The 13,219-nt window shown below is 40.0% G+C and overlaps 1 protein-coding gene across 3 annotated transcripts in view; it reads left to right on the top strand.

Moving 5' to 3' along the window:
• Dennd1b (DENN domain containing 1B) overlaps window positions 1-11,505 on the top strand; it is a 227,737-nt gene extending 216,232 nt beyond the window's left edge. For all 3 annotated transcript variants that reach the window (XM_055624574.1, XM_055624573.1, XM_055624576.1), the window contains 3 exons: window positions 3,236-3,306; window positions 4,585-4,801; window positions 5,545-11,505. In XM_055624574.1, coding sequence (XP_055480549.1) covers window positions 3,236-3,306; window positions 4,585-4,801; window positions 5,545-6,081 — 825 coding nt within the window. In that variant the 3' untranslated portion in view covers window positions 6,082-11,505. The remainder of the gene's footprint in view (window positions 1-3,235; window positions 3,307-4,584; window positions 4,802-5,544) is intronic.
• The last annotated feature ends 1,714 nt before the right edge of the window (window positions 11,506-13,219 follow it).

Genomic DNA, 13,219 nt, shown 5'->3' with positions numbered 1-13,219 from the left:
GGCTTTGTTAATGATGAACAGGGATCTGGAAGTATGAGCCAAATAAACCCTTTCCTCCTCTAGTTGCTTTGATCATGATGTTTCATCACAGCAATAGAAACCCTGAGCAAGACAAGAACCTACCTGCTATATACGCAAGTGTTCATTTGTTGAAGAAACATCAAATGCATGCTCCAAAGAATAAGCCTGTATTAAACAGTGAGATCACAACAAATTTTATTTAGCTAATTAAGCATTCTAGTTTGATTTCAGTTGTTGAGATAAACCAAAAGCAACTTTAGGAGCAGAGAGTTTGTTTCCACTTACAGGTAACAGTCCACCATGGGGGAAGCTGAGGCATGAGCTCAGTCAAGAGCTTGAAGCAGAATCACAGAGGAATGCTAATGTTGTGAGTGATGGTTTTGTTCCTAGATTATTCTGAGAACTTTGTCCAGCTGAAGATGCTTCAGGGTATGTGGTGAACTGACATGGGTTTAGGACCTCAGTGCTTTCTAGTCATCAGACTCATGGGGAACTTGTCACATTTTAGTCACAGGTCACAGGTGCTTATTCCGTGTATGTGTCCCTCAATGCTAACTCTTAGGAGCACTGACACCAAGGAGTGAGCAGGTGGAGTCAGCTCTAGAGGTCCCAGAGACTGACTTACTCTGTAGTGCAACAAATGGAGACAGCTGTGGGATGGGGATTAAAAGGAAGACAGGAAGTTCCTCCTTTAGGGGATGTGGCAGAGGCTTCCAAATTCAAGGTTTCTGTTCACTGCCCAGAAGAATGATGCACAGTTTTGAGCATTGAGACACCAGGATTCAACCTCTGAATGCTGTTGTCCACTTGGAAAAGCCAAACTTCTTTTCTGAGGTCATGTCAGAGAAGACATGGAACAGCTTCAAAGGGTTGAAAGGCAGATGGTTTAAAAAGTGCACAGTGTGATTCTGAAACATTCAACGTGTATAATAATGAAAAGAACATGTAGAAACCTCAAGAGTCTTGATCTATCTTCAGCAGAGATGAGCTCAAGGCCAGTCACCTGTACTGGATTATTTTCAAGGGGAAACCTAACAGTGTATCTTTTAGCCTGTGACTATCTTAAGATGTGTATTTTGAAGATAAGAATTTTTTAAGTCAAAATTCAAAGACAGGGTATTTTGAACACCAATAATAACCATGTTGAGTTGAAATGTACCAAATTCACACAAGCCGCAACAATATTAAAAATAGCCTCACATTGTTATCACGTTAGAGACCAGTGGGGCACTGGCTGATTACTCTTGGAGATAAAAGAGCCAATCAGCAACTTCTCTGCTTTTTTTCAGTCTACATTGTATTTTGGTGAAAATTGCTAAATAGTAAAATTCTTTATGAAATGCTAACAAAAATCCTCTATAAAATAATAGTTATACAACCCTTAACGAAAAATGGACCTGCCAGTGGTTATGATAGGTGAATGGAACTATGAAGTAAAACATTGAGAAGGTAATTTGAAACAGTGACCAGGCTAGCCACACCCAAAGCCATGCTTAGTGTTAGCACAATTGAACATTACATGCCTACTAATGCACCATAAAAATGCACATCACTACCATGGCTTATGCTTGCCTAAAGCAAGCACCAGTCAGCTTGCCAGAATGTAAGCCACCACATGAGCTGACGGTTTTCAGGAAGTGAGGATGGAGTAGCATGTTGTGACACCTGGTACAAAAGAAGGTGAGGGAAACGGAGAGCCCTCCAGAAGATAGGACAGCAGCAACCAGTACTGACTTTTGTAATTCTGATCCATGAAATAAAATAGGGGGCTGTGGATATCATCTGCATGATGGCAAAGATTAAGGATAATTGTCAGTTTGGACATATTGCAATTTTTAGGTTGTATTAAAAAGAAATCTTGGAGCTGGAAATGTGGTTCAGCAGGTAAAAGCACTTCATGGAGGACCTGGGTCAGGGTTCCCGAAACTTAATGGAGGCTCACAACAGTCTGTAACTCCAGCTCCAGGGATCTGGCCCCTCCTCTGCCCTCTGCAGGCATCAGGCACAAGTGGTACACAAGCATACATACATACATACACACATACACACATACATACATACATACATACATACATACATACATACATACATACATACACACACACACATACACACACGCATACACTCATACACATAAGATAAAATAAATCTTTAAAAAAAGTATTTGTTAAAAATACATACCTAGGGCTGGCAAGACAGCTCGTTTCCTCAGCTCCAGCACTGACAGCATCTAACCACATGTTACAGATGCCGGAATTTGGGCTTCAACATTCCGATACCACTACAAAACTAGAGCTGATGTTTGCAGCATTAAAAAAAAAAAAAAAAAAATTGAAAGGTCTCTCAAAAACACTTAGGACTCCTGGGGGATGTGATATTGTAATAAAACTGGCAACTCTTTTTTTTTTCTTCATTAATTACACTTTCTTCACTTTGTATCCCCCCTGTGGTTCTCTTTCTCCTCCCATCCCAATCCCTCCCTTCCTCCACCCTCTGCATGCATGCCCCTCCCCAAGTCCACTGATAGGGAAGGACTTCTTTTCCTTCCTTCTGATCCTAGTCAATTAGATCTCATCAGGAGTGGCTGCACTGTCTTCTTCTGTGGCCTGGTAATGCTGCTTCCCCCTCAGGGGGAGGTAATTAAAGAGCAGGCCAATCAGTTCATGTCAGAGACAGTCCCTGTTCCTATTACAATGGAACCCACTTGGATACTGAACTGCCATGGGCTACATCTGTGCAGGGGTCTTAGGTTATCTCCATGCATAGTCCTTGGTTGGAATAGCAGTCTCAGGAAAGACCTTTGTGCTCAGATTTTTTGGTTCTGTTGCTCTCCTTGTGGAGTTCCTGTCCTCTCCAGATCTTACTGTTTCCCACTTCTTTCCTAAGATTCCCTGCACTCTGCCCAAAGGTTGCCCATAAAACTGGCAACTCTTAAAATTACTGGATAGTTGCATTGTTCATGTATGGTGTGACTATCCACATGTGTGTCTATTTCTATTTATTAAGTGAGGAGCTAAGAAGTGTTGAAAAAAAATTTAATGCTGCTTTGCTTCTGTTTCTTCTTGTTCTAATTTGTCAGGTTAGAGGATGACATTAAAAAGTTTTAAAAGTGTATTTCTTTTATAAGTATTTCTTACAGAAATCATTTTCTTTAGAATTATGAAATACATATTTCAACTCAGTAGCTCAATTTATTGTCGATTTCTCTCTGCAGGAACACTTGAAACGGCCTCATAAGAGCCTAGATGGTGCCCTGTATGATGACGACATTGAGCGAGCAAGCAGGTGAGTCCAGCACTGTGATGCCTGATTATGCCACGGCTCCCTGGCAGGCGGCACTGCAGGGCCCTGTCCAGTGGCGCAGGAGTTTAGACACTACTAAATTTTGGGTTTTGCGTGCTCACAGTGTTCATCAATGAATAGAAATGGTGCTTTTTGCAATGCTGCGAGGCAAGACAGACTTGAAATGTCTGTTCTTGGGAAGTGGAGTCATCTAGAGGTGTCCAAAGTGTGACACAGACGAGCATTTGGTGATGATCTTACCCCACACTGAAAGGAACAGGTGAAGTAGGGACAGTTATAACACTCATTTTGAAGCAAACTGAGCTTAAAGAGAGCGAACCCTCATGTGAGGGAAATGTGGAACTGTGTTACTTAATACAAAGTACAGACAATTATGTGAACTTCAGTTTTAGCAATTTTAAGGTACATAGTAATAAAATGGACATTCTGCATATGAAATAAATCTATATACACAAGAGAATATTTATCCTTCTCTAAAACAAATAAGAAAAGGAAAACCATATACAATATGAAAAGTAAAACTTGGAATGTTTCAAACTTTGTAAGTGTTTAATATTTCTAGGAAATTCTCAAATCCTATAGAATGAACTGATGGAAAGTCCAGCTTGGGATTAATGAGGCATGTGTTTAAGCGGAATTGTTACATACACACATAACTGTAGAGACTGACAGACTCAGTTTTATTTCTGTTCTTTGTTCCTCCCTGCCCCTTAAACCTCTCTTCCTGCTTTTCTTTTCTTTCTTTACTCTTTTTATCTTCTTTTCCTCCTTGTCCACTGTTCCTCTCTCCTTTCCTTTTTCCTTTTTCCTTTCCTATCCTTTCCTTTCCTTTTTCCTTTCCTTCTTTCCTTTCCTTTCCTTTCCTTTCTTTTCCTTCCCTTCCCTTCCCTTCCCTTTCCCTTTCCTTTTCTTTTTTCTTCCCTTTCCCTTTCCCTTTCTCCCTTTTCCTTTCCTTTTCTTTTTTCTTCCCTTTCCCTTTCCCTTTCCTTTCCTTTTTTCTTCCCTCTACTTTCCCCTTTGCTCCTTACTCCTTTTCCTTTTCTCCTACCCCATTCTTTTCTTGTTTTCTTTCTGTAGCCTAGACTAGCCTCACACCTGCAATCCTCTGCCTCAGCCTCCAGAGTACTAGGATTAGAGGCTCCCTCCACCCTCACCTTCAGTTCTGACTTGTGGTTCTGCTGAAACATTGACTGATGTCAGTGAGTTGTTCAGACCCAGCCTGTGCATAAATGCTGACTACTGCGCTGTGCCTTCTTGCAGGGTTTCTTCCGAAGACAGTGAAGAAACACCTGCTTATTTCTACGAAAGTGACGACTCTGGTGAGGCAAGGGTGAAGGCTCCTTACTCAGGTGAGATGGACTTGCTGGGTGAGATCCTGGACACGCTGAGCACGCACAGCTCCGACCAAGGAAAGCTGGCAGCTGCAAAAAGCCTGGACTTCTTCAGATCCATGGATGACATTGATTACAAACCAACGGTTAGTTGAGTTCAACTTACAGAGTTAAATGAAAACACTGTTGCCCTTGCTGTGGTCACCAGATCAGATAAACTTAGCTTACAGAAGCATTTTACCTCTAGGTGTACAAAAATTTCAAACTATGATTAATAAAATAATCCATATGAGTTATTTCTGCTACTGAAATTGCCACAGTATTCAGGGCCCTGAATTCACCCACTGTTCCAGTGATTGCTGCCAGCTTATGTCCTCCTCTAGCCATATTGACAACTAAGTTAGTACTCGGCCTTGTGAATAGTTCTTTATGTGATTCTCCTACTTTTGACAAGAATTCCTGAACTTAAAAAAAAAATTGTAATGAATTGTCTGCTAAGATCTTGTTTTCTTTTTTTCTTTATTTGCTTTAAAAGTAAACAGTCTTAAATGTATTCAATTAGGTACTTTAACAGTAAAAAAAAAAAAAATACATGAGGTGGAATTGGATGCAGTTGGGACCCCATTCTGACTGCAGAGAACCTAAAGTTTTGAGTGAATTCTGTGTAGCATTTCAGTGTGACAGGTGACATCCAAACACATGGAAAATCAGAGCCCCCACCCGCCACCTCTCCTTTCTTATTCTTGGAGCTGCCTGGAATTGCCAGCCCAGTCAGTGCTCACCCAGTTCCTGCTGAGACAGAAACCTTGCTTTCAGAGCAGAATCAGGTTACTCACGAGCCACTGTAAGTGCATCGCAAGCATTTTGAAGTTGTTACTTCCCTTCGCAGAACAAGTCCAACGCTCCCAGCGAGAACAACCTGGCTGTGCTGTGTGTGTCTGGTGACCAGGGAGAGTGGAATCTGGGGCAGGATGACAGCGCCCTCCATGGCAAGCACCTCCCTCCATCCCCCAGGAAGCGCGGTTCCTCCAGTGGATTGACAGATTCTCTGTTTATCCTGAGAGAGGAGAATAGTGACAAGCCCTTCTGTGCTGACAGTATGAGTGGCCCCACTGTGGTGGGAAAGCCCGCTTCTACTTCAAGATTGAGTTTCCAGCCAGCTTCCCCTGAAGCTTCCCAAGGGGATCCAGGAAAACATGAAGGGAAGGCAACACTAAATCAGGCTTCTTCAGAGGATCTGCGGGTACCTGACCCTGGCAGCCGCCAGTCTACTTTTGTTCCCTGGGAGAAAGCCCAGAAAGAAGAGAAGGAGCCTTCAGAAGATGTTGGACTCCTCCAAGAAGTAGTGTCATTGTGTCACATGTCATGTGATTTCCAGCAAGGTTTAACCATTTCAGAAGAAAGCAGAAGTGAAAACCAAACTTAAGGTACCAGTAAAGGGTCAGTCACTTACCTCTTGGCTTCTCCAGAGACATGTGGAGTTATCCTCTGTGATGTGTACAGTAAACGGAATCACCGATAGGAATGACAGCTCTTGCTACTATTTAATTGTTTCCTTTGGAACGTTTCCCTCTCTGTCCATCTCATGGATCTGTAGTATCCACTGGCTTTCCAGCGTAAAATGAATCTACTGTTAAATCAGGTACTAATCTGTATATAGGCAGAAAGTGTATTTTGAACATAAGCTTCCCCAGTATTTGGTGCTTAATGCCATTCATTTTATTTAAACTAAGTGTGCATATGTAACCCCTACCTATAACCAATAGTTGCTGTACTAATCAGGTTGAGCATGAACTGATCAAGATGTCAAAAACTGATCAAAAATAGCCTGAAACAGATGAAACTGTTAACCCACTAATTGCCTTAATCTTCCAGTTATGTTAAGCATACAGACAATGTGTAATGCTACTCATGAAGCTTGAGAGAGGAGTTGTCTTGTCCTGCAGAGCAATAATGCCTTTATCTATCATGAATTAAGCTCACCATTTTTTCAAGTTTAAAAGTGCGCTAGTGGAACTAATTTGCTTTTTATAAAGATATACAGCCATATTTCCCAAGCAATGTAAATGTGTATATTTACCTTTCTCTCAGTGAAATACATGAAGTGCTGGGTTACAATGTGAAGTTAAAAAGCTTCTACTTAACAAAAAAGCCAGTCAGACAATGTTTGGTCTCTGCATGCATGTGGCTGTGGCCCACTTCAAGGAAGCCGAATGCCCTGCAGAGGCCAGATAGGCAGTTGTCCTGTTCTCATATTGGATTTGCTGTAAAGATGCTGATAGCCTTACCTTGTATTTGCTTTTTAAAATAATCATCTTTGTGTTTTAAATGCTCTAGATTTATAGAAAATGCAAAGGTGGTACTGAGTTCCATCGTCCCTGGCCCTGGCTTCTGCTACTGTTAGTACTTTATGTTAGTATGCTGCATTTGCCACAGTGTTGATACCCTGCATGGTATTCAGAGCTCCGGCCTTGCCCTGATGCCCCTTTCTGTCCCATTATCCCCTCAGGGTTCTAGATTACATTCTGTTGTCATGTCTGCTGACGTTCCACTTCATTTTCTTGGATTTGATAACTTTGAAGTTTTTAGGAATATTGATCAGATGTTGAGTAGCCAGCTCCTAGAATTTGCCTGGCACTTTCCTCATTATTACACGGGGTTATAGGTTTGAGGGAGAAGATCACAGAGGTAGAATGCCATTTTCAGTGTCTTAAGGGTGTGCTATGGGCATGCTCCATGTTGTGTTGATTTTGAACACCTACTGGTTTTCTCCACTATAAACTTGTTTCCCCAACACATTCTGTTCCATTGCAGGCAGGAGGAAGGGCGGGGTAGAGAAGGGAAGCAAGGAAGGCAGGCACAATAAAATTATTTAGGGCAGAGGAGTATCAGAATAAATCCTTTGTAATTATTTATGGTGCCTGCCTCCCTCACAGTCACTGTTTAGCTCTAGAACACATCTGAAAAGAGGTGCACATCACTCATCTCAGACTGGAGTTATGAAGATAGTTTATTTGTACTCTCTGTGTCTCTGTTCTATACATCCCCAGACATTATAACTGCTCTTCAAAAATTGGCTTTTTTAAACAACAACAACAAAATGTTTGTAAAACCATTTAAGAACCCCAATAAGGCCATATAATTTTACCTAGAATTTTAGGAGATTTGTTTAGCATAGTGCTCAAAATATTTATGCAGTTCATTTTTTTAAAACTGCACTCCAAAATATAAATAGGTAGTTTAACTTGAGGTAATTATTCCCTTATTTGTATTGGAAGACAGAGCTTGTCCTTAGGAGAATGAGCTCTTTATAGAAAGGTATATTTAATCCTTATTTTTACACAATAATAATATTGAAGGTTATGAGATTTTACCTGTCTGTGTGTCCTTCATCAATCTCAGTTTACTGAAATAAAAACAGGAAAGCCATGTATCAGAAGAGCTGATTTTAGTGGGACGAGGAAAAGTCAGTGTGGTGGTTACACTGCTGAGCAAGCATTCCCACATGATTCCTGGACAGAATGTAGAGCCTCTAATGCGAATTCTCAAGTGAGGTTTCTGCTTTCACTTCAGAATTCATTGTCTAAAGAATTAAAAGAATGAGAGCATCCTGAATGCAGCATAGAACACTGGCTTCCAGTCTGCTTCCTGATAAACCCATGGCCACAGATTCACAGTTGTCTATTTTAGTCAACTTGTGACATGCTCCACTGTAACACTGGACTAAGTGAAAACATTTATCCACTCACAAATAATGTCTTAAGCCACTTACGTGCTCTGTGCCTTACTTTAACAAGCAAAAACAGCCACTCTATGTTAAAAAGAAAAAACAAAGTTGAATACATTATTCTTGAAAAATGTCCAGAGAACTGGAAGCAAGTGGTGGGGCTTTACGCCATTAAAACCTTGAATGTTTGAAGTTGGCTTTTAAATGTGGCTTCCCAGTATTCTGATGGAAAGAGTAGAAAGGAAGATGATAGGATGAGTTCTGAAATAAACAAAAGGAGTTTTTTTTTGTTTTTGTTTTTGTTTTTTTGCTTTACCCAAACCAAACCAAATATTTATTAGTTCCCTGCTATTCAAAATAAACTTTTCTGCTGGCATTGTCATTTTAAATGCCGAGCACCAACAAACTGGAGATCCAAATAAATATTTTAAAGAAGCTGCTTCTTGTCTATGAGACTTGAATAACTCACAGCTCTGGCTTCAGTGTCTTGTGTTTTCTATGCCGCTAACCCACGCCTGAGCGAGATTGTCTCTAGTCTCACTCAGGTTTTGCATCCATGTGGTTCAGGGCGCTAAAGATAGAGGGACAAATGTCAGAGCTGCAATTTTGTTAATGATGTTGCTAAGTGGCATATATTGGTGATTTACTTATTTAGCCTATCAGATTATAGAATGGTTACTTTTCCAATCAGAATTAATGACTCCTTCATTGAGACAATGTTTATTGACTTTTTTTACCCATCAGGAGCAAGGTGTAATAACTAAGGGTGTAAGGGTATGGGGGAAACAATTACCCAGCTCTGGGGAACAATTAAAAGGGAAATGAATTGCAGGTGTTAAAGTAATAATTGTTATTAATAATAAAATACTGTAAGGATGTACTTGCTTAGATGGTACTAGCTCAAGAATCAATACCAAGAGATGCTTTTTAAAAAGAGCTGCTTTATTTGAAGTATATTCTAAGTACAGAATTGTTAACTTTTTTAGTAATTATGTGAGTTACTAGAATGCTGCTAAAATCCCCTTTCAAAGGACAGATTTGGAGACACTGCTTGGCTGAGTCCTTGCTTTGACCATCTACAACACAGCATGACATCCCTTTGTGGTATGGATGGCCACTTACCCTAGTTCAGGAATAAGTTCGGGTATATATAGTCAGGGACCTATTTGGATGGGAGTCCAAATTTTACATTAAAGAAAGAAATCTTGGTGACAGCATTTTGTAGATACAGCCTTTTTTTTTTTTTTCTTTTTGGTTAAAGCTGTAAGTGTTGTTATTGGGAGCCTATGCTGCTCTCCAGTGATATGACCCAGGAATGACCATGAAGCAGGTGCTGGTTAAACAAAGTAAAGACCCCTGGCCAACAGTAGATGGCATCCTTAGCGTCAACAGCCATTTATCCTCTACTCAGATTTTCAGGGCAAGTCCATCTTTTACGTTTTACTTTTATGAGTAAATTTTCTCCCGAGAACTCCACTGTTTGGTGTCAGTGATTCTTGAATCTGAGAAGATATTTGAAAATCAGGAATGTAAAATGAACCCTCTAATAGTGTCTCCCCAAGTTTCTCTTAATGTAGGTTGTGGTATTTAGAAACCCAGTTCTCTGTGAGAATTTTCCTGTCAAGCCCAGAGACCTATTACTGTCTGTGTCTTAAGGCTTCAAGGACGAGAAAGGCTTTGCAACAGCCATTTGATGGTATGATTTGATTGTGAAATAGGGAATTATGTGTAGTGAGACAGAAACATTTTATTTTAAAATATAGGATTTTGTGCAATATTTTTCTTGCATCATTTAGTTTATAAATATTCACGTCTGCTTTTCTGGCAGATGCCTTAAGGTCATGTCTTTCAGTATTTGCCTAAAACTGTAGGTAGGAATGTTCTATGTAATTGTTAGCAGAAGTGTTTTTATTATTTAAAATAATTGTGGAGATTGCATTATTGTATCCTAACTAACTGCCTCGGCCACAATGAATATGCAATAAGAAAATCATGTACCTTTATTAGTATTGACAATACTGTTACTTTAACAGAAATGTTTGTGGTATAAAGTGCTGGTTCTATGTGTATACATTTAACAGCTACTTTGTTTCGTACCACATGAATCTAAATGGTATATTTATGTGATAACCACATTTGTAGATTCTGACATCCTTTGTGATGAGTCTTTGTTGAGGCTTATAAAGGGCATTGCCAATACTTTTTCACTATAAATTAATTTTTTTTGTATGATGTACAGTTTGTTTAGGCTTAGAGCGTCTATAGATTTCTACTTTTATTATACTTGAATGAGGCAGAAAGCACTGTGGGAAATTTGTAACTCTGAATGCAATATGCAGTTATACCAAAAATAAAACAAGGTACCGAACAGCAATGCTAACAGAATGCTTTATAATGTAGCAGTCTGTGTTTTCCAAGCCACATTTTAGTTAAATGAAGTAATTGAAGATATGCAGTCTTTTATCTAGACGGTATAGTCACAAACGATTACCTCCTTGATGTGTCAAAGCTGTACGTCCTTTTTAACTTCTGTACCAGTCCTTAGATGAGCCTTGTTGAAGACCATCCATCATCCCACTTGATTGCATGATGTTTAGGACAGAACAAATCAACTACATTGTGCATATTAGAGGCACGGTCTGTGTTAAGTCATGATGTTTTACATAGAGTAGCTTTCATAGGTAATGTTGAGAACTCCTTAATAATCATATACCAAAACTAAATTTTTAAAATTAGTTATTACTTAGCTGTGCCTAAAACAGTAACAAATATATGAAACCTTTTGATGTAAAGCCCACATGAGGGACTCAGAATTGAATGTTTCCAAAGTTTGTGTTCATTGCTTTAGCTGAAGAGGTGTTTGCTCAACATGTAACCGGTATCTTAAAAAAAAAAAAAAGCAAACCCTGAGCAGTGAGATAAGCTTCATTGTTCTTGCCTTGTGGCTACAGTATATCATCTCTCAATATGACTGTTATTGGGTAGATGTTCTGATGTTCTGTATAAAAGTATTGCTTGGGAGTTTGTTTTTAATATCTAAAATCAAGTGTTGAATGAACTCTGCATTGCCATAAAGTACCCAACAATGTTGTTGAAAATAAAATTGGTCACAGTCCAACCTTGTATGGCGGTGATGACTTTCCTAACTCGCCAGTTGCCCCTGCACTGTTACAAGAGAAGAGCTTTGAGGACTCAAGCTGTCTCCACCTCTAACCCTTCAACAGCTGCAGTGGACCCTGCGGCCTCGTTCTTTCTGGTTGTCCTGGTGGCTGGTACCTCTTCCACTATGAACCATTCTTGTTGCTGTGGCAAAATGACTGACTTGAAAATGACTTGAAAGGATGACATGAAAGGTTTACATTAGCTCATGGATTTATGGCGACCAGTCTATAGTCCTCCATGATAAGGCAGGGTCAATGATGGTTGGGTTATATAGTGGGACTACTCAGCCCAGGGAAAAGAGCGCAGCATAGTAGTGGTCGGAAGAGGCCAAGCCAATAGAGCTCCACGCATGCACCGGCAGTGACCCATTTTCTCTTGGCAGTGTTTCCCTGCCTCTCAATAATCTATTCGAAATTTGAATTCAAAGGATTATATTATCTATTAGGTCAGAGCCATTATGATCAAATCATTTCTGGAAACACTCTCACAGGCACACCTTATATGCCTTGCAGACCTGGACCTTTTTTTCACCAGGCTAGCAATCAGGAAGAGTTTCATAGGCTTTAAAGGTCCTCAGGCCATCACGTCCTCAGAATAGGATACCTAAGTTTTGTTGACTGGCACAAGTTTAATATTCAAAGACAGAGGTGAAATAGAGAAGAGTGTGAGCAGAGCTTCAGGACTGAGAGCTGTGATGGGTCCATCAACAGAGCAGAGGGGAGGTCTATATGAAAATCAGCATGGTTCCGTTTGGGCTCCAAATTTCTAGGAACAATATATAGAACTTCTCTTGTTTCAAAACAGAAAACCAAGTTCTGAGAGGGGAAACACATACCTTGCAAGGCTAGAGAGCTGCCAGCTCTCAGTGACTTTGATGTTTCCCTGTCTACCTTGACCAGATGAGGTTCAGTACTTAATGGTGTCTTTATATAGAAGATGGTCATATAATCTATAGATTCAGAAGCTAAAAGCCCTGCTCATCATCATTGCATATAAATGAAGGAAAATACTCTCAAAGTACTATATAATGGGCCCAAGAAGCTCAAGGCCAAGTGATAACTTGATTTACAGGCTATTAAAAATACGTGCATGGAGAATGAGGCATTGATAGCATAAGAACAACATGGTATGTCGTGTAAGGAAATAAAAACTGCTCATATTTGCCATTGATTTGAGCCTATTCACCTCTTTGCCCTGGGGTGAGTGGCTCCCCCTGTACGATCCCATCATCTGCCTCATCACAGAGGACTACAGACCGATAGCCTTGAAACCATGAGCTTAAAGTAAACCTTTCATCTCCTCCTGGTTTCTCTATTTAATACAGAAGTGCCTGTTCTTAGAATTCATATTTACTGGAAACTTCTATGTATGATTTGGGGATTAAAAAGATTCCTAAGTAATCCACTTAAGTTAAATTTATATTCAAGTATAAAATATAACTATAAAATGATAGATTTTTATCAAATTTAGTGACTCCCAAGCCTTTTCCAGTAGCATTTCTAGGAGACCCTAAAGTTTCTGGAGTAGATGCTACAGGTGGTACACTTAGAGCTGAGGGAACTGAGACACAGATATATCAACAACATTCTTGATGTACCCTGACACTAAGTCACCGAGCTGGGGTGTGAACCCTACTGTGTGGTTTCTGTCCTTCGATCGACAGTGCTGTCAATGT

This window comes from Psammomys obesus, unplaced genomic scaffold (genome assembly GCF_907164565.1).
Source record: "Psammomys obesus unplaced genomic scaffold, mPsaObe1.curated_primary_1811, whole genome shotgun sequence".
Classification (NCBI taxonomy): Eukaryota; Metazoa; Chordata; class Mammalia; order Rodentia; family Muridae; genus Psammomys; species Psammomys obesus.
The sequence above is the reverse complement of the archived record's forward strand: the minus strand, read 5'-3'. Positions and strand labels throughout refer to the sequence as shown.